Source organism: Mus caroli, unplaced genomic scaffold, assembly GCF_978045245.1.
Source record: "Mus caroli unplaced genomic scaffold, Mus_caroli_1 scaffold_2, whole genome shotgun sequence".
Classification (NCBI taxonomy): Eukaryota; Metazoa; Chordata; class Mammalia; order Rodentia; family Muridae; genus Mus; species Mus caroli.
Genome location: NW_028227257.1, coordinates 93,096,104 through 93,118,489, shown reverse-complemented (window position 1 = coordinate 93,118,489; position 22,386 = coordinate 93,096,104). Strand labels below are relative to the sequence as shown.

The 22,386-nt window shown below is 36.5% G+C and overlaps 1 protein-coding gene and 1 pseudogene across 1 annotated transcript; both read left to right on the top strand.

Annotated features, from left to right (window-relative positions):
• The first annotated feature begins 10,454 nt into the window (after positions 1-10,454).
• On the top strand, positions 10,455-11,528 carry LOC110306482 (cleavage and polyadenylation specificity factor subunit 5 pseudogene; annotated as a pseudogene).
• Positions 11,529-13,034: 1,506 nt separating this feature from the next.
• On the top strand, positions 13,035-15,868 carry LOC110289910 (olfactory receptor 10AG1-like). The gene is made up of 2 exons (XM_021156312.2): positions 13,035-13,044; positions 14,907-15,868. Exons 1-2 carry the CDS (start codon positions 13,035-13,037, stop codon positions 15,866-15,868), a joined length of 972 nt encoding a protein of 323 aa, XP_021011971.2.
• The last annotated feature ends 6,518 nt before the right edge of the window (positions 15,869-22,386 follow it).

The window sequence follows — 22,386 nt, the reverse complement described above, 5'->3', positions numbered from 1 at the left end:
TTGAACTCTGGACCTTTGGAAGAGCAGTCGGGTGCTCTTACCCACTGAGCCATCTCACCAGCCCCTAGGATTCCATTTTCAAATATACCATTTTTTTTTCAATTCTCATAGACATCTAATAACAAAATACATTTAACTATCATTAAAAACCCATAAGAGTTAAAAAATGTTCAAAAATTTACTATACAAATGCCTTATGGAATTTGAGATAAAATCTTAAACATACGATTTATGACAAGGCTCTTTTTGGGGAAACAAAACATTCTACTCACTTCAGAGAGGGAGACAACAGAACAAAATACAGACATGATCAAAGACTAAATTACTGAAACAATGTGATGTATTGGCCACTTATCAGATTATGGGTCAGGGATTTTTAATAGGAGCAGAAATGAGTCAAACACAACTGTGTTGCAACATCACACCAGAATGATGAGGGACAGCTTACAAATGCTGTACAATCTGCAGGCAGCTTAATAGGACTTTCCAGGTTCTCAATTTTTTTTTATGCTTCTAGGCAGATTGGCCAGTTTCTGCTTTTTCCAGGCTTTGGTCTCCTGAATCTTTGAACATTTTCTTGTCTGAGAGTGATTATCATAAACTAACCTTTTTACTCTTGGAAAGAATGAGCTTAGTGAATTTTGTGAATTCCAGGAACTTATTTAAGCTATTTTGAGTTGTTTATCTTTCAGCTTTTAAAGGTTCTATGAAGAATGTAAGGGTTTGTTTGTTTGTTTGTTTGCTTGGTTGGTTTTTTGTTTGGTTGGTTATTATTTATTTATTTATTTATTTATTTATTTATTTATTTATTTATTTATTTATGGTTTTCGAAACAGGGTTTCTCTGTGCAGTCCTGGCTCTCCTGGAAATCACTCTGTAAACCAGGGTGACCTCAAACTCAGAAATTCACCTGCCTTTGCCTCCCAAGTGCTGGGATTAAAGGTGTGTGCCACCACTGCCCAGCAGGATGTAAGGATTTAACCTTGAAGAAAATTGTTGCACAAAACTCTGGTACATGGGCAATTAAATATCTGTTATATAATGAACCAACACCAGACCAAAACTCAATGAGGCAAACATTAAATTGTGGATCTCCATGAAACACTGGCAATAAGTGGAACAAAACATTAATTTTAAGTCCTTGAAAAGCCTTGCATTCTTGTACTTTGTAGTGTGTAACTTCACTGCTCCTTCTGACTCCTGACCTTTCCTGAGTATGTTCATACCAAAAATCCACAAGTTTGGTGTCTCTGTCAACTTAAAGTTCCCCTCAAAGCTTAGGTTTCATCTTTATGGTTATGCATCATCCTTTCAGGACTTGCCTTTAGAAACCTTGACCATTTTATGGTCTCTTGGCTTACCAAGACTTCCTTTGAAATCTTAATGAAAACTTTTTGAGTCAGTAAGGGTCACATTCTAGATACCTGACAAAATTATCATAAGCAGAATATCCCCAGTTCTGTTCATATTTGTAGCTAAATATGTCAGTGTTAAAACATGTCTATAGCAATCTCTGTCTGTATAACAGCATACAGGGATATATTTCTCTAAACTGTAGAGTAAAAGGCCAATTGGCAATTGCCCATGCTTGTCCTGTTCCATAGATGAAACTTGGAAATCCCCACTTCTATGACTTAATTAACAGCCAAGTGACACTTATCGCCACAATGTACTTTTCCCCTAGCTCTCAATGCACATGCTTCAAAAACCCTATAATAGCCCATCCTTCCACACAGGTTTTTACACTCCCTATTCCCATTCAGAAACAGCTGCAACTCTGTGTTTTTTTTTTTTCAATAAATTTCCCTAGCAGCTAAAGGGGTCTGTAACCCTATAGGTGGAACAACAATATGAACTAACCACCACCCCAGACCTTGTGTCTCTAGCTGCATATGTATCAGAAGATGGCCTAGTCGGCCATCATTGGGAAAAGAGGCTCCTTGATCTTGCAAACTTTATATGCCTCAGTACAGGGGAACGCCAGGGCCAAGAAGTGGGAGTGGGAGGGTAGGGGAGTGGTGGTGGGGTGTCTGGGGGACTTTTGGGACAGCATTTGAAGTGTAAATGAAGAAAATACCTAATTAACCAAAATAAATTTAAAAAAGAAATATTTTAAAATAATGTATAACTTTATACATTGAGGCTACCAGTGTAAGTCTGGCCAGTTCTTTTAGGTACTGCCAACCCATACTTTAGTTGTTCCATTTAAGAAATTTAGCATATTTTTAGTGGTAAATTTTAATTGCTCTAATAACTCCATAATCCTTGTTCTCACTCTAAAGTTCATGCCAGTGTTAGAAATTTATATATTTAAAAGTGCTTCCACTGTAATTTGGTCAATTCTTACTGCAAGTCTGACCCTCTCTCCCAAATAATAAAATTCAATGAGCTATGACTATGTCACATAATGTCCACTAACTTCTCTTGAAATTTTCTTTATCAAATGTCAAGTTAAGAGGTAAATTTTATTAAATATCATATCTGCAATGTTAGTTAGCCCTCTTCCTACTCTTTTATACTCCATACTCCAATGATATAAAATTATTCTACTATAAAGGTTTCTAAAATAAAATATATACATAGATAAATATGTATTTATAATATACATGTACACAAATATAGTATTTAATATATAATATACATATATACACAAAAAATTTTAAAACAAATTACCCTATAGTGGGGTAAGAAACCACACAGGATGTTGTCATCACTTTGGTTTACCTTCTAGAACTCGATGGAAAGACCAATTTTGAAGACATCATTTCTTTGACTCAAAGAATATTGGGAACCAATTTGGTACTGATCTGGAAACTTTATGTCCACTCACTGACTTTTATAGCTTTCTATGGTGCCAGACATGCTTCTGGAGGAGAAAATTCATTATTATTCATACCAGCCATGATACCTAAGAGATACAATAATAACTACCCTGGCAAGATATCATTGCTATGATAGTGACATAAACACCATGGGAGCCACCAAGTATTTTCTGATCAGATTTAAGTTTCACCTTACAAGGTAAAACCTGTAAATGCCACCATTGTCAGGCCAGATTGTAGTTAGACAGGTCACAGATGGTACAGGAGAACATATTCAGATTGATATTAAACAATTGAGAAGTTATTAAACAAACTCCTAATGATTTGTCTTTATAACTGTAGATTAATAAATTTTGCAGCCATGATTTCAGAATTTACTATTTATGATACTAATTAACACAGAGACACACAATATGTCTGCATGCAGCAGGTAAGATTGTGGAATGCTCAGTCCTAAGGAGAAAAAAAAAAACAGATACACACATGCACACACACACACACACACACACACACACACACACACACACACTGGAACCCTGATTCCAAATTCATGAATACTTGTAAAAAGAGTGTAAGACATAGAGGGTGTAGATAATTACAAGGAAACTATTTCTGAGACAAAACAAGACAGTTGAGCATATGAGATAACAGTGGTTCAGACAGAATACACAAGATTGGTATACTTTAGATCAAATCTCAGCACTGAGATGGGAGTTTGTCATTAGTTGTTACACATATCCATGGAAATATTAGCAACTGTTATATTCATGGGAAAGGAGGGAGAGTTTTCTCTCAAAATGCATTCCTTGTAAGTCTAGTATAATATAGTGGAAGACCACATATCTAAAAATATTTAGGAAGCCCAGAATAGCCTTTGTAAACTTATTAAAAACAAAAAGATTTGGAGGGGTGAGTATGATCCAAAATGAAGAACATAATTTCCAAAAATGTCATAAAATTTAAAAAAACAGAAAAATAAAAATTTTAAAAAGGGCTAGAAGGGGAGACTGGCCTGCATGATGCACATATCTTTTACTTTCTGGGTCTTTTTTTCGCAATTTTTTTATTAGATATTTACATCATTTACATTTCAAATGTAATCCCGAAAATCCCCTATATCCTCAGCCCCCACCCCCGCTTCCCTATCCACCCACTCCCAATTCTTAGTCCTGGTGTTGTCCCTGTACTGGGGCATATAATTTTGCAAGACCAAGCAGCCGCTCTTCCCAATGATGGCAGACTAGGCCACCTTCTGCTACATATGCAGCTAGAGAAACGAGCTCTGGGGGGGTACTGGTTAGTTCATATTGTTGTACTACATATAGGGTTGCAGACCCCTTCAGCTCCTTAAGTACTTCCTGTAGCTCCTCCGTTGGGGGGTCCTGTGTTCCATCCAATACTGACTGTGAGCATCCACTTCTGTGTTTGCCAGGCACTGGCATAGCCTCACAGGAGACAGGTATATCAAGGTCCTTTCAGCAAAATCTTGTTGGCATATGTAATAGAGTCTGCTTTTGGTGGCTTATTATGGGATGGACCCCCGGGTGGGGCAGTCTCTGGATGGTCCATCCTTTTGTCTCAGATCCAAACATTGCCATTGTAACACCTTTCATGGGTGTTTTGTTCCCAGTTCTAAGGGGCAAATTGTCCAAACTTTGGTCTTCCTTCTTTTTGAGTTTCATGTGTTTTGCAAATTTTATCTTGGGTTTTCTAAGTTTCTGGGCTAATATCCGTATATCAGTGAGTACTGGGTTCTTTTGTGATTGAGTTATCTCACTCAGGATGATACCCTCCAGATCCATCCATTTGCCTAGGAATTTCATAAATTCATTGTTTTTAATAGCTGGGTAGTACTCCATTGTGTAAATGTACCACATTTTCTGTATCCATTACTCTGTTGAGAGACATCTGAGTTCTTTCCAACTTCTGGCTATTATAAATAAGGCTGCTATGAACATGGTGGAACATGGTTGAATCTCAAGGTTGTTTTGATTTGCTTTTCCCTAATGATTAAGGATGTTAAACATTTTTTCAGGTGTTTCTCAGCCATTTGATAATTCTCATTTTAGAATTCTTTGTTTAGCTCTGTGCCCCATTTTTTAATGGAGTTATTTGGTTTTCTGGAGTCCACCTTCTTGAGTTTTTTATGTATATTGGATATTAGTCCCCTATCTGATTTAGGACTGGTAAAGATCCTTTCCCAGTTTTTTGGTGGCCTTTTTTTCTTATTGATAGGATCTTTTGCCTTACAGAACTTTTGAAATTTTTTTTTAATGATAATCTGTACTTTATTTTTTTTCTTTTTTTTTAAAATTTTTAATATTTTTATTACATATTTTCCTCAATTACATTTCTAATGCTATCCCAAAAGTCCCCCATAGCGCCCCCCACTTCCCTACCCACCCATTCCCATTATTTTGGCCCTGGCATTTCCCTATATTGGGGCATATAAAGTTTGCAAGTCCAATGGGCCTCTCTTTCCAGTGATGGCTGACTAGGCCATCTTTCGATACATATGCAGCTAGAGACAAGAGCTCTGGGGTACTGGTTAGTTCATCATGTTGTTCCAACTATAGGGTTGCAGATCCCTTTAGCTCCTTGGGTACTTTCTCTAGCTTCTCCATTGGGAGCCCTGTGATACATCCAATAGCTGACTGTGAGCATCCACTCCTGTGTTTGCTAGGCCCCAGCATCGTCTCACAAGAGACAGCTATATTTGGGTCCTTTCAGCAAAATCTTGCTAGTGTATGCAATGGTGTCAGCGTTTAGAAGCTGATTATGGGATGGATCCCTGGAAACGGCAGTCTCTAGATGGTCCATCCTTTCATCACAGCTCCAAACTTTGTAACTCCTTCCATGGGTGTTTTGTTCCTAATTCTAAGAAGGGGAAAAGTGTCCACACTTTGGTCTTCATTCTTCTTGAGTTTCATGCGTTTAGCAAATTGTATCTTATATCTTGGGTATCCTAAGTTTTGGGCTAATATCTACTTATCAGTGAATACATATTGTGTGAGTTCCTTTGTGATTGTGTTACCTCACTCAAGATGATGCCCTCCAGGTCCATCCATTTGGCTAGGAATTTCATAAATTCATTCTTTTTTTGAAGTCCCATTTGTCAATTCTCGATCTTCAGCACAAGCTATGGCTGTTCTATTGAGCATTTTTCCCATGTGCCCATGTCTTCGAGGGTTTCCCCACTTTCACCTCTGTAACATTCAGTGTCTCTGGTTCAATGTGGAGGTCCTTGATCCACTTAGACTTGAGTTTTGTACAAGGAGATAAGAATGGATCAGTTCACATTCTCTACATGATTACCACCAGTTGTGCCAGAACCGTTTGTTGAAAATGCTGTCTTTTTTCCACTGGATGGTTTTAGCTTTTTTGTCAAAGATCAAGTGACCATAGGTTTGTTGAAAGAAAATAAAACATGAGACCTGAGATTCATGTAATTTATGTCAAATAGCCCAAAGTCTTGTTTGTGAGCTTTGAAACCTGGAGCTGAGAACATAGCAGAACAGGCCAGAACATGCCTGGGCAGGCCCATATTTAGGTCATTCCTGAGGCTGCTTGGCCATAAAGATAAAGAGAATGACATGTCAGGACTGGCCTGGCGCCCTCCTATCTCTGGCCCTTATGACCTAAGTTAAATGTTATCTGCATGTACAGTCTGTTGATGTTTAAATGGACCAATCATATGAAACCATGCTAATTCCTCCCTGCTGATGTTTAAATGAACCAATCATGTGAAACCCCACCAATTCCTCCCCCAGCCCCAGCCCCTTTTCTATAAAACCGCTAGCTGCCAATCCATGAGCATGGGAGATCTTTGCACATTCTGAGATCTTTGATTTCTTTCTTCATAGACTTGAGGTTCTTATCATACAGATCTTTCACTTCCTTAGATAGACTCACACCAAAGTATTTTATAATATTTGTGAATATTGTGAAGGCTGTTGTTTCCCTAAATTCTTTCTCATCCTGTTTATCCTTTGTGTAGAGAAAGGCCACTGATTTCTTTGAGTTAATTTTATATCCAGCTACTGCACTGATGCTGTTTGTCAGGTTTAGGAGTTCTCTGGTGGAATTTTTAGGGTCACTTATATATACCATCATATCATCTGCAAATAGTGATATTTTGACTTCTATTTTCCAATTTGTATCCTCTTGACATCCTTTTGTTGTCTACTCTGGCTAGAATTTCAAGAATTATATTGAATAGGTAGAGAGAACTTGGGCAGACCTGTCTAGTCCCTGATTTCAGTGGAATTGCTTGTAGCTTCTCTCCATTTACGTTGATGTTGGCTACTGGTTTGCTGTAGATTGCTTATATTATGTTTAGGTACAGGCCTTGAATTCCTGATCTTTTCAAGACTTTTATCATGAATGGGTGTTGGATTTTGTCAAATGCTTTCTCAGCATCAAAGGAGCTGATCATGGGTTTTTTGTCTTTGAGTTTGTTTATATAGAGGATTACGTTGATAGATTTCCTTATGTTAAACCATCCCTGCATCCTTTGATGAAGCCTACTTAGTCATGATGGATGATTGTTTTGATGTGTTCTTGGATTCATTTTGTGAGGATTTTATTGAGTATTTTTGCATCGATATGATATTCGTAAGGGAAATTGGACTGAATTTCTCAGGTCTTTTTGGGTCTTTATGTGGTTTAGGTATCAGAGTAATTGTGGCTTCATAGAATGAATTGGGTAGAGTATCTTCTGTTTCTATTTTGTGAAGTAGTTTGAGAAGAACTGGAATTATGTCTTCTTTGAAGGTCTGATGAACTCTGCACTAAACCCATCTGTTCCTGGCCTTTTTTTGATTGGGAGACTATCAATGACTGCTTCTATTTCTTTAGGGGATATAGGACTGTTTAACTTTGGTACCTGGTATCTGTCTAGAAATTTGTCCTGTTCATCCAGATTTTCCAGGTTTGTTGAGTATAGCCTTTTGTAGAAGGATCTGATGGTGTTTGGATTTCCCCAGGATCTGTTGTTATGTCTCCCTTTTCATTTCTGATTTTGTTAATTAGGATATTGCCCCTAGGCCCTTTAGTGAGTCTAGCTAGGGTTTATCTATTTTGTTGATTTTCTCAAAGAACTAGCTACTATTTCATTGATTCCTTGAATATTTCACTTGTTTCTACTTGGTTGATACCACCCCTGAGTTTGATTATTTCCTTCAATCTACTCCTCTTGGGTAAATTTGCTTCCTTTCTAGAGCTTTTAGGTATACTGTCAAGTTCCTAGTGTATGCTCTCTCTAGTTTCTTTTTGGAGGCTCTCAGAGCTATGTGTTTTCCTCTCAGAAATGCTTTCATTGTGTCCCATAAGTTTGGGTATGTTGTGGCTCCATTTTCATTAAACTCTAAAAAGTTTTTAATTTCTTTCTTTATTTCTTTGTTGACCCTAGAGTGTTGTTCAGTTTCCACGTGAAAGTTGCTTTGTATTATATATTTTGTTATTGAAGATCAGCCTTAGTCCATGGTGATCTGATAGGATTAATGGGATAATTTCAATATTTTTGTATCTGTTGAGGACTGTTTTGTGACCAATTATATGGTCACTTTTGGAGAAGGTACCATGAGGTGCTGAGAAGTTATATCCTTTATTTTATGATAAAATGTTTTGTTAGATATCTGTTAAATCCATTTGTTTCCTAACTTCTGTTAGTTTCATTGTGTCTCTGTTTAGTTTCTGTTTCCAGGAACTGTCCATTGATGAGAGTAGGGTGTTGAAGTGTCCCACTATTATTGTGTGAGGTGCAATGTGTGCTTTGAGCTTCACTAAAGTTTCTTTAATGAATGTGGCTGCCCTTGCATTTGGAGTATAGATATTCAGAATTGAGAGTTCCTCTTGGAAGATTTTACATTTGATGAGTATGAAGTGCCCTCCTTGTCTTTTTTGATAACTTTGGGTTGGAAATCAATTTTATTAGATATTAGAATCGCTACTCCAGCTTGTTTCTTCTGACTGTTTGCTTGGAAAATTGTTTTCCAGTCTTTCACTCTGAGGTAGTGTCTGTCTTTTTCCCTGAGATAGGTTTCCTGTAAGCTGCAAAATGCTGGGTTCTTTTTTTGTAGTTTGTTAACTAATTCTTGTTAATTAGTCTGTTAACTAATTCTTTTTATTGGGAATTGAATCCATTGATATTTGGAGATATTATGCAAAAGTAATTGTTTGTTCCTGTTATTTTATTTTATTTTTTTTTTTTTGATGTTCTTAGAGTTGGGATTCTGTTCTTGTGGCTGTCTTCTCTTTGGTTTGTTGAAGGATTATATTCTTGCTTTTCCTAGTGTGTAGTTTCCGTCCTTGTATTGTTTTTTTTTTTTTTCCAATATTATCCTTTGAAGGGATGGATTCTTGGAAAGATATTGTGTGAATTTGGTTTGTCATGGAATACTTTATCCATCTATGGTAATTGAAAGTTTGGCTGGGTATAGTAGCCTGGGCTGGCGTTTGTATTCTCTTAGTGTCTGTATAATATCTGTCCAGGCTCTTTTGGCTTTCATAGTCTCTGGTAAGAAGTCTGGAGTAATTCTAATAGGCCTGCCTTTATACATTACTTGACCTTTTTCCCTTACTGCTTTTAATATTCTGTCTTTATTTAGTGCATTTGTTGTCCTGATTATTATGTGTTAGGAGTAATTTCTTTTCTGGTCCAGTCTATTTGGAGTTCTGTAGACTTCTTGTATGTTCATCGGCATCTTTTTCTTTAGATATGGGAAGTTTTCTTCTATAACTTTGTTGAAGATATTTGCTGGCCCTTTAAGTTGAAAATCTTCATTCTCATCTACTCCTATTATCGGTAGGTTTGGTCTTCTCATTGTGTCCTGGATTTCCTGGCTGTTTTGAGTTAGGATCTTTTTGCATTTTGCATTTTCTTTGATTGTTGTGCCCATGTTTTCTATGGAATCTTCTGCACCTGAGATTCTCTCTTCCATCTCTTCTATTCTGTTCCTGATGCTCCCATCTATGGTTCCTGATTTCTTTCCTAGTGTGTCTATCTACAGTGTTGTCTCCCTTTGGGTTTTCTTTATTGTTTCTACTTCCATTTTTAGATCCTGAATGGTTTTGTTCATTTCCATCACCTGTTTGGTAGTGTTTTCCTGTAACTCTCTAAGGGATTTTTGTGTTTCCTTTTTAAAGGTTTCTAGCTGTTTACCTGTGTTTTCCAATATTCCATCTTAAAGTCCACCATCATCATTGTGAGAAGTGACTTTAGATCATGTCTTGCTTTTTTGGTGTGATGGTGTATCCTGGACTTGCTCTGATGGGAGAATTTGGTTCTGATGATGCCAAGTAACCTTGGTTTCTGTTGCTTCTGTTCTTATGCTTGCCGCCTGTCACCTGATTATCTCAAGTGCTTGCTGCCCTCAATATATCTGATTGGAGCCTGCCCTTCCTATAATCCTAGTTTATTCAGGAATCCTTAGAGTCCAGCTTTCTCTGTGATCCTTTGATTGTGGGATCCTTTGAACCTAAGATTCTGGGTGTGTCAGAGTTTTTGGCAGTCAATCTTCCTCTGAGACCCTGAAATACTGGTTTGACCCAGTTCCAGTTAACCTGGGATCCTGTTGTCCTATGATCCTGTGCGTGTTACAGTGCCTGGAAGTGGTGTCTCCTTTGAGGATCATGGAGCTGACTGGTCTGTTGAAAACCAAGGTAAACTAGAACTGATCAAAACGAACCTGAGCCTTGGTTAGGAAGGGCTCTGGTGTCCTTGTTCCTGCTGTCACAAGCCCATCACAATTGGATTGGAACAGATGTTGTGTTCCACTCACCAGTGATCCTAAGATTTGGTGGAGAGTCCTCTAGGGACTGTGGGGGTATCCGCTGATTCAGCGCCCTAGGTGATCTGGTGCTGGTGCTGACCAAAATGGACTTGTGCCCCTGATTTGGCAGGTTTTCTGCTTCCCTTCTGCTGTCTCGGGTTCTGTGCGATTGGATTGGAACAGATGTTGTGTTCAATTTACCAGTAATCCTAAAATCGCATGGAGAGTACTCTAGGGAACATGGGGGTATCAGCAGACTCTGCGCACTAGTTGACCTGGTGCTGGCGCAGACTGGAAGGGCTTCTGTTTTTTTCTATTCCCACCAGAAAGAAGGAATAAACAGGTTATGGATCAAGGTACAGTATTACTATTTACCATAAGTTAAAATATAGCAATATGCTGGCTTACCAATTACACTTCAGGTACAAAGGAGCCCCTTTATGAGATGGATAACTCTGTTAAAGCCAGATTTCAGTGCATGAGGGAAGAAATTGATAAGATTGGGATGAGAAGAAGGGGTTCTGATTGTGCATGAGCACTCCCTGCCTGTATTATTGCTACAGCTGGGAACAACTTTCTTCAAATTACCCGGTAGTGAACTTAACCCAGGAGAAGATGAAGTTGAAGGACTAAAACGCTTAATGATAGAGATACCGGGTGGTCAAGATGAAGTCCTAAAAGACTGGGCCATTGATGACTTCATTGAGATCTAGTGGAGACCAAATTTTCAACCTTCTCAGTATCCGAATATTCCACAACATATACCAACACCCAAGGAACATAAGAAGTTGTTTCTTATTCAGCTTTAAGAGAAACCTTGTTTGCAGTCCCTAAAAATTACAAGGTGGTAGCTGCACCATTGTTTGAGCTGTATGGACCCATTATTTCTAGTCTCCCTCAGCTGTTGTACAGGTACAATTTTATATACAACTGAATTTCTGTACACAGAAGTAAAAGAAGCCATCTCTGTGAGCACAGCTTACACATATAGAAGAAAAACTGTATAATAAATTTTAGCTTTCTCTTGTTCCCTAAATTGCCAAAACCTTCCTGTTTGAAGAGTAAAATTAATATGAACTAGATAGTCGTGTAAACATGGGTCAGTGTTCATTAACTTTTGTTGCTACTCATACTTTTCTTTGTACATTAAAGAAAGTGCATTTCTTCTTTTTTTGTTTTTTTTGTTTGTTTGTTTTTTGTTTGTTTTTGTTTTTGTTTTTTGAGACAGGGATTCTCTGTGTAGCGCTGGCTGTCCTGGAACACACTCAGTAGACCAGGCTGGCCTCGAACTCAGAAATATGCCTTCCTCTGCCTCCCAAGTGCTGGGATTAAAGGCATATGCCACCAAGCCTGGCTAAACAAACTGAATTTCTTATATATATATCTTTATTTTAAGTTTCTCATTAAACTCTGAAAAGTCTTACCAAAAGAAAAAGAAAGTATCAAAGACATTCAAAGAATATTACAGTACTGGTGAAATAACTTTTCGGTTTTGAAAAAAATACAGAAACACTGGTTTTCTTGCAGCAAAGGCAAGAATTTTGTTGGAGAATGTTGATTCTCTCCAAACATGTTGATTTTTTTTTCTGACAGTCTTAAAACCACCAATACCAGCTCTATCATATTTTATCTGAAACCATTAATTTTATTTTTCAGGTCGCAGGACTAATGCACAAATATCAATTGACCCTTCATTTGTGGCCCACACAGATTATAAAATGATATGTATATGCTATTAGTTGGCTTTCAAAAAGCATATTTCGGGGGCCAGGTAATTCTTTGCAATGGTAACTGCTTGCCTTATAAGCCTTATATCTTGGGTTTGATTCCCTGAGCCTTTAGAATACCTAGAATCGGTGGTGTCCATCTGTGATCCTAGCATTCCTACTCTGAGATGGGAGGCAGAGAGAAGAACTTGATGTACACTGGCCAACTAACCTGAAGTATACCCTGAAGCAGCAGAAAGAAAAGACCTTTCCTTAAGAAGAGAAAGGAGAGAAATGGCACTTGAAAGCTCTATCGATATAACTTCCTTCACACATGCACACACATACACACACACACACACACACACACACACAATCACATTATGCAGGAACACAATGCAGGTATGCATGCAAGCATATACATACAAGAATGCTATGTGTTTTCATATGAAGTTGTTGTTTTTCAACTCTTTCTTTGAGATCCAATTGTTTATGTGATGGTGATTATTGTCTAGGAAATGTTAAAGCCAAAATTTGTAACTATTGAACACATAACTGTACTACATTGGAACTGAAGGATAAGTTACTTGTTTGACAATAACTGGCATAGGCAATACAGCATTTTAGTTTCTGAGATAATTTCTAGTATTGTGATAAATAGGTGAAATACAAAACATTTAGTTGGTAATTTTGTGATAATATAGAATAAACCAGAATTCATACTTTGATAAAACATGTATGGAAGTACAGTGCTTGGCAAACATTTTTTTGTAAAACAAACCAGGATTCAGAAAATAAAGACAATGAGATTTCATTAAAGAACTCTCAAACAGCCATAGGAATGTAAGCAGGATGAATGTAAAAATGTTACTGCACCCATGAGACAATTGTAGAGTGATTATGTTGTGTTTAAGGTGTGATCCATAAACACCTAAAAAGGTCTAATGATTTTGTTAAAGACCATATTGGTGTTTATACTTATATTTTTATAAAGTCAATTTAGGATTATGAATTCTACTTCTGAAAATGGCTATGCTCCTCTAAATATGGAAGACAGAGAGCTCAGTGTGTAAGGCAGAATACATGGCTGAGTATCCTTAGGGACAAGATGGCTTGACTTTGAGTCAGGAGAATCATAAAGGAAACAAGGTTATGCAATGGCAATCCTCATCAGTTACATATTGAAATAGTGCATCACCTTCTACTAAGTAAAATTAAGCAATTGAACATCATTTCAATTTCAGAGGAACTCTCTAGGATGTGAGAGTCCTCTATGTCAACAAGGAATGATGACAGAGATGTGTCCATTTAAAAATCCTGGCTCTGAAATAAAGCCAGAACAATTACCATCTGAGTGTCTATTAAAATTACATTGACACATGAGCCAAGGTAGTCCCCAGGGTTAGTATATTTCTACTTTAGTAGTACTGAGGGCCCAAAGCCAGGAATTATTTTTGTTGGGGGAGTGTATTCCTGAGGCTGGTTTGTTAAGTCACAGGCTAAAGCCATTTGTATTTGCATAAGCAACTTGATGAAGTTCTATGAAGGTAATATTTAATTGTGTTTCTAAGGGGTATTATTTAGAACACTTTTCAATTTGAACATCAAATTGGTGAAACAAAAAAACATTAAATTCTGAGAATATTATCTTAACATACATAATTACTTAGTATGATTACTTGTATTTATTCAATTTCATAATTGTGAATAGAAATTACTTATTTCAAAAAATAGTAGTGACACAGATAGTGTAATTATTGTGTTTGACATTGTCTTATATCTATTACTAATAAAAGGAATATATACAAAACATTTTCATAATTGTAGAGAAAAATCATAGAGAACAAGTTCACATGAAGAACACCACAATAATATAGTATAAAAACAGCTTATGTTTACTGACATAAAGTTAATTATATAACAAATATTTCATTTGTTTTTCATATAGCTGTCAAATGAACTTAAGTATCTTTGAACAGGAAAGTTCTATAACTCTCTGTTGTACGTCCTGCCTGGACTAAAAGTTTTTACACCATGGATAAGAGCTGTTAGTGGAAAAGTTTATTGAGCAGTGTGCTGAGGCTAAGATTTCCATACTTGGCATAACAGAGAATAAAAAGGTAAAAATGATCTTATAACCAGAAAATATCATCTTCAGAATATTGTCTCACATTGCAATATTAAAAGAAAGACTTAAAAACTCATTTTGTATGAGCAGTTACAAAAATTTGCAAGGTAAAATTCTTGGTGGAAAAGAAGATGGAATAGTAAGAAAAATATCACAAACACAGAAAATGTATAAAAATAACAACACAATCATCTCTCAGTGGTAAATAATGTTTGTCCATAATATACACAGGTAAATTACGTGTATATATGCATATAATAAAAATACTTCAGTGAAATATATTCCTGTATTGAATTGACTTAAACGAAAAATTCATTGATTTTTGAAGTGTCAAATTTTCAAAGAATCTGAGTTAGGCAAATGGGAACTTTTATACCATGTGTCATACATGCATATTGATTCAGTTATCTTAAGAATTAAATTTCTTGAAAATACAATTAAATTATCTTTTTCAAATTTACCACATCTACAGATGAAGACCTATTCAAACGAGAAAAATTGAATGCCTCCACACTGATGGAATTTATTCTTCTTGGGTTTTCTAATGTTCCTCATTTGCAGTGGGTGCTGTTTATGGTATTTTTGTTTATGTATATGACAATTCTGTTGTGCAACAGCATTATAATAGTGTTAGCAAAAACGGACCCTGCTCTCCAGACTCCTATGTATTTTTTCCTTAGCAACTTTTCCTTTTTGGAAATCTGTTATGTAACAGCTACTATTCCAAGAATGCTTATGGATTTATATACCTCAAAAGGAAACATTTCTGTGCTTGCATGCGCAACACAAATGTATTTTGTCCTTATGTTGGGAGGCACAGAGTGCCTCTTGCTAGCAGCTATGGCCTATGATCGTTATGTGGCTATCTGCCACCCTCTACAATATTCTCTACTTATGAAGAATAAGGTGTGTTTACAGCTGGTAGCTGCCTCCTGGATCAGTGGGATTCCAGTAGAAATTGGGCAGACCTACCAGATATTCTCCCTTCACTTTTGTGCTTCTAACAGAATAGATCACTTTTTCTGTGACATCCCACCACTTCTTAAGCTTGCTTGTGGTGACACCTTTATGAATACAGTTGCAGTCTATGTTGTTGCAGTGGTGTTTGTTATGGTTCCATTTCTGCTAATCATTGTCTCCTACATCAAGATTATCTGCAACATTATGAAACTATCTTCAGCCAAAGGGATGGCCAAGGCTTTTTCCACCTGCTCGTCCCACCTGATAGTTGTAGTCTTGTTCTATGGAACAGCAAGCATTACTTACTTACAGCCCAAACAAAGCCAGTCAGAAGGAATGGGGAAGCTGTTGTCTCTTTTCTACACCATTTTGATCCCAGCTTTGAATCCTATTATATACACTCTGAGGAACAAAGATATCATGATGGCACTGAGAAAATTACACAGTAAGTTACTGATATGGTGGGAAAATGTAAAATAAAAAAGTACAGATGCATACAATTGGAAATTCAAGCTTGGTACTGCAAATCTTAATTCATAAAGTCTTTTATTGAGTATTTGAATATCAAAGTACATTGCTTAAGAGACTCTTTTCATAGAGTTCATTGGGTGTACTGGATATAAAATTAACTAAAGTCAATGTAAAACTATTATTTTTCATATCCACCTATGCTCACATTGTTAACTACTGTATTTCTAGGTTATTTGCTCAATTCAGTGTAAGACAGTTAATTTGTAATATACCCAAGGTTTGGGGTCACTTGCTAAAATGAGCTTTGTCTAAACGTGTTAGTCCTCATAGGATTTTCTGTATTCTGTTCTTACGTTTGGATTCCACATGGCTGTTATTTTCCAAGTTTTTGTTATTGTTGACTTCACTGGTTAATAGATATATGTCTCTGACCTCTGATGTATATCCACAGATTACTGTATGTAGACATAGGTTTGTTCTCTGCCTTTTTGTTTTGTAATATTTGGTTTTGTTTTCAACATAACACATAATGATCATGTTTCAAATATCTTATTTTTTTAAAGAAGAAATTTGATGGTGAAAATGGATGTCATTTTTCCTTGACCTCTGATCTCTTGTTCTTCATTTCTCTGTATTGCTATAGCCCATAGTCTTATCATATTATATCTATTCATGCATTTACTTTCTTATATTTCTATTAGAATCTTTATATTTGCTCTAGCAATCTGTTTAGAAATGGAAGGTACAAAATATATCACATTAAAATATCTAAATGTAATATATTATTTTAACGCTATATCGTAGTTATGTTAGATTTATATATATATATATATATATATATATATATATATATATATATGTATATATATACATATGTCATACATACATATATATGTACATATTTGTGTGTGTACATATATATATACACACACACAGAGGGGGGACAAAGACTGAGACAGAGAGAGAGAGAGAGTGAGACAGGACAGAGACTGAGACAGAGACAGAGACAGTGACATAGAGAAGTTTTATTACCTTATTGACTGGTTAGAAAAGTAAAAGAAAATCTGCCTTGACTTGTCACATGATAGATTTCTGGACTTATTTTTATCAATAACTGAAATGTAAACATTCTTACAGCAGATACATTTTTCTATATCCTAGATTCTATGATATTTACTAAGTAATAAAAATGCCATAATGTGTTAAAATTATTGCTCAAAAATATAATGTATTAGTTCCAGATTCATATCTTTTACATATTTCAGAACTTTTATCTTTAATTTAGTCATAAATTCTTTCATAAGGTAATGTACATTACTAAATTCTCTTCATTCATTATAATATTTTTATATACCAGAAAGGATATTAATGATAATTTCAACTGTATTGAGTCAAACATATACTTCATGCTAAGATTTCACTCAAAATGAAATTATTTTTAATTTCCAAATTTTTTTTAATTAGGTTATTTTCTTCATTTACATTTCAAATGTTATCGCAAAGGTCCCCCATACCCTATCCCCCAACTACCTTTCGCCCCCTACTCCCACTTTTTGGCCCTGGTGTTCCCCTGTACTGAAGCATATAAACTTTGCAAGACCAAGGGGTCTCTCTTAACTATTATGGCAGACTAGGCCATCTTCTGATACATATGCAACTAGAGACACAAGGTCTGGGGGTACTGGTTAGTTCATATTGTTGTTCCACCTATAGGATTGCAGACCCCTTTAGTTCCTTGGGTACTTTCTCTAGCTCCTCCATTGGGGGCCCTGTTTTCCATCCAATAGTTGACTGTGATCATCCACTGTGTTTGCCATGCATCGGAATAGCCTCATAAGAGACAGGTATATCAGGATCCTTTCAGCAAATCTTGCTGGCATATGCAATGGTATCAGCATTTGGAGGCTGATTATGGGATAGATCCCTGGGTGTGGCAGTCTCTGGATGGTCCATCCTTTCGCCTCAGCTCCAAACTCTTGTCTCTGTAACACCTTCCATGTTTTGTTCCCAATTCTAAGAAGGGGCAAAGTGTCCACACTTTGTTCTTTGTTCTTCTTGATTTTCATGTGTTTTGCAAATTATATCTTGTATCTTGGGTATTCTAAGTCTCTGTGCTAATATCCACTTATCAGTGAGTACATAGCATGTGAGTTCTTTTGTGATTGGGTTACCTCACTCAGGATGATAGCCTCCAGGTCCATCCATTTGCATAGAAATTTCATAAATTCATTCTTTTTAATAGCTGAGTAGTACTCCATTGTGTAAATGTAGCACATTTTCTGTAGACATTCCCCTGTTGAGGGACATTTGAGTATTTTCAGCTTCTGGCTATTATAAATAAGGCTGCTATAAACATAGTGGAGTATGTGTCCTTATTACCAGTTGGAACATCTTCTGGATATATGCTCACGAGTGTTATTGCGGCATCCTCCGGTAGTACTATGTCCAATTTTCTGAGGAACCACCAGACTAATTTCCAGAGTGGTTGTACAAGCTTGTACAACCAGTACCAACCAGTACTCCATCAACAATGGAGGAGTGTTCCTCTTTCTCCACATTCTCGCCAACATCTGCTATCAGCTGAATTTTTGATCATAGATATTCTGCATTTGTCAATTCTCTATTTTACAGCACAAGCCATTGCTGTTCTATTCAGGAATTTTTCCCTTTGTCCATATCTTCCAGGCTTCCCCCCACTTTTTCCTCTATAGCTTTCACTGTCTCTGAATTTATATGGAGTTCTTTTATCCACTTAGATTTGACCTCAGTACAAGGAGATAGGAATGGATCAATTCACATTCTTCTACATGATAACCGTCAGTTGTCCCAGCACCATTTGTTGAAAAAGCTGTCTTTTTTCCACAGGATGGTTTTAGCTCACTTGTCAAACATCAAGTGACCATAGGTGTGTGGGTTCATTCCTGGGTCTTCAATTCTATTCTATTGGTCTACTTATCTGTCGCTATACCAGTACCATGCAGTTTGTAAACACAATTTTTTAAACACAATTGCTCTGTAGTAAAGCTTTAGATCAGGCATGGTGATTCCACCAGAGGTTCTTTTATCATTGAGATGAGTTTTTTTATCCCCCCTGCTCACTAACCCATACACTCCTAATTCCCAGTCCTGGCATTCCCCTAAATTAGGGTATTGAGCTTTCACAGGACCAAGGGCCTATCCTCTCATTGTTGTCCAACAAGACCACCCTCTGCTACATATGGAGCTGGAGCCATTGGTCCACGCATGTGTATTCTTTGTTAGATGGTTTACTTACTGGGAGCTCTGGGGGGTACTGGTTGGTTCATCTGGTTGTTCCTCCTGTGGGGTTGCAAGTTCCTTTAGGTCCTTTGGTCCTTTCTCTTGCTCCTTCATTGGGGTCCTTGTGGTCAGTCCAATGTTTGACTGAGAGCATCTACCTCTGTATTTGTCAGGCACTGGCAGAACCTCTCAGGAAAGAGCCCTATCAGGCTCCTGTCAGCAAGCACTTGCTGGTATCTACAATAGTGTTTAAGTTTGGTAACTGTATATGGGATGGATCCCTAGGTGAGGCAGTCTCTGAATGGTCTTTCCTTTTGTCTCTGTTCCACACTTTATCTCTGTACCTCTTCTATATGTATTTTGCTTCCCCTTCTTAGAAGGACAGAATTATCCATACTTTGGTCTTCCTTCTTCATTAACATCATTTCAACTGTGAATTATATCTTGGGTATTCTGAGCTTCTGACCTAATATCCACTTTTCAGTGAGTATATACCATATGTGTTCTTTTGTTATTGGGTTACCTTACTCAGGATGAAAAAATAATGACATATTTTAAACATGAGTACTCTACCCAACAAGAAGCCTAAAATAATGTATAAAGTTTTAAATATTTATGACCAATCAATGTTAAGTCAATACCAGTGAGTAGTATAATTTAAGCAAACCCATATCATCTAGTCAAATTGGAGGACTCTCTCCAACCCCAGGATAGATACTTTTTTGTATTTTTAGGGTACAGTTCTAGATTGTTTGTTAAATATCAGTGTCCATAATAGGTTGGATTTTTACCAACAACTTCATAAAGAAAAAAATGTCAATACTTCTTAACATATGGAACAGATGGAACATTTTCTAAATCTTTCTATAAGGCCACAATTATCTTGATAACTAAAAAGCACAAAGATCCAACAAGAAAGAAAATAATGGGACCAAGTTGACTTGTGAATATTCATGTAAAAATATTTAGTAAAATACCTACATGTTGAATCCAAACATACATTGAATGGCATATCAACTATTATATATAAAATTTTAAAAAGACATCATTCCACAGATGGAAGGATAGTTTCACCAACATAATCACTAACTGTGATACAACACATAAATAGCCTGAATGACAGACAACATATAATCATCTCATTAGAAGTAAGTGGTCTTTGAAAAAATACAATTCCTATTCATGATAAAAAGTCCTATAAAGACAAGGATAGAAGCCGGGCATGGTGGTACATGCCTTTAATGCACATGGGAGGCAGAGGCAGGCAGATTTCTGAGTTTGAGGCCAGCCTGGTCTACAAAGTGAGTTCCAGGACAGCCAGAGCTATACAGAAAAACCCTGTCTCAAAAAACAAAACAAAAACAAACAAACAAACAAACAAACAAAAAGATAAGGATAGAAAGGACATGCCTGGACAGATAGATGTGTTATAGACTCAAAGACACCACAAATGCCAGCATACATTGCTGTACGTGGAAAATTTTTTCAATTAACATAGACAGAAGACAGAGGACGTTATATAATAAAACAAAATTTTAGCAATATATATCTATAAACCCAACCCTACTGAAGGTGCCATTAGGTAAATTCCAACTGGATTAAGTTAGCTATATGCAAGAAAACACAGGGAATAAATAATTCCAGCCCATCAGGTCAAACACACACATATACACAAAACATAAAAATATCAACATTAAAATAATCTGTATGAACAACGACCTTTCACTGATATTTCTCAGCCTGATATGGCCTTAGTTGCACAATAAGAAGGACACTATGAAAGTAACTTTTATTCACCTGATGTAATTAAGTTGAATTAGTGATGAATAAATTCACCCTTTCTGGTGACTCCCTGGTTCTTAGCTGCTGCTCTGGCTCAAACTCCTGTGCATGTTGACTGATTAAATCTGGCTTCTCTCAGCTTCTAACTGAGTTTTTTCTTCTTGGTCTCAGACTCATCCTGGAATTTTGTTCTAATATTATGGCTTCTTGTTCTCTTGCTTCCACTGCCTCTCATGAAGGAACTCAACTCTACTGTACTCCCTTCACTGTACTGACTCCCAACTGACTCAAAATCCCAACTCACTGACCCAACTGATTGAAAGCTTTCTCCCTGTTATGCTCTCAAATCACTTTTCTTTACTATCTGTTTTCTTGAGAGTTGGGTCTATAATATCTCTAAATTATTCTGTCAAAGACTTCTCTAACTTGGCACTTTTTCTACCTCTCAATTAGAAATTATTTTTAAAAATGGCTGCTTCCTTCTATAAAGTAACCTTATCTACATTGTTTGGGTTTAAAGGTGTGTACTAAAGATGTTTGCCTGTATTCCATCCAGAATAGCTATATTGCTAGATTAATGTTCCTCTACACAAACTAATAAAATGGTTTTGAAAACAGGATCCATCCTGCTGCACTGAGGAAATACACCTTACCATGAAGCCTAGACATCCTATCATAGTAAAGGATTTGGAATAAGTTATTCAAAAAAACAGATGTAAGAACTAGCTGGTGTAACAGTTTAAATATCTGATAATATATACTTCAGCAAAAAAAAAAAAATTCAGAGTATTTAGGGAAGGGTACTACATATTCATCAAAAGAAAAAAGGGAACCAAGTTATTCACTTCAGTAAATTTCTATGCCTCAAACACAAGACAACCTAAGTGTGTAAAAGGAACACTACTACAGCTAATCACATATTGATTAGGTGGAGCTAACTAACATTATAAATCGAACAGACCTTAGAAATATTACAGATTATTTCATCCAAACACAGAAGAATATACTTTCTACTCAGAACATTATGGATGTTCCTCAAAAAGTGACCACATAATTTACAAAGCAAGTTTCAACAAATATGAGACAATAAAAGTAGCACCCTGCTTCCTGTCATGCAGCATGATTAAAGCTTTATATCAACAACAGAAACAAGAGAAAGTTTACAAACTCATGGAAAGTGAACAACACGATACTGAGTGAAATGTGTGTCTGAACAAGCATAAGGAAAACATAAACTTTTTAGAATTGAGTGAAAATGAATACACAATATGCCCAAACCCATAGGGAATAATGAAAACTGTTCTAAGGAGAAGTTTCATTTCACAAAGTGCCTACATGAAAAAAGGAGAACTCTCTTCCCAGTGATGGCCGACAAGGACATTTTCTGCTATATATGCAGATAGAGATATGAGCTCTGGAGGGATTGATTAGTTCATATTGTTTCACCTATAGGGTTCCAGACCCCTTCAGCTCCTTAGGTGCTTTCT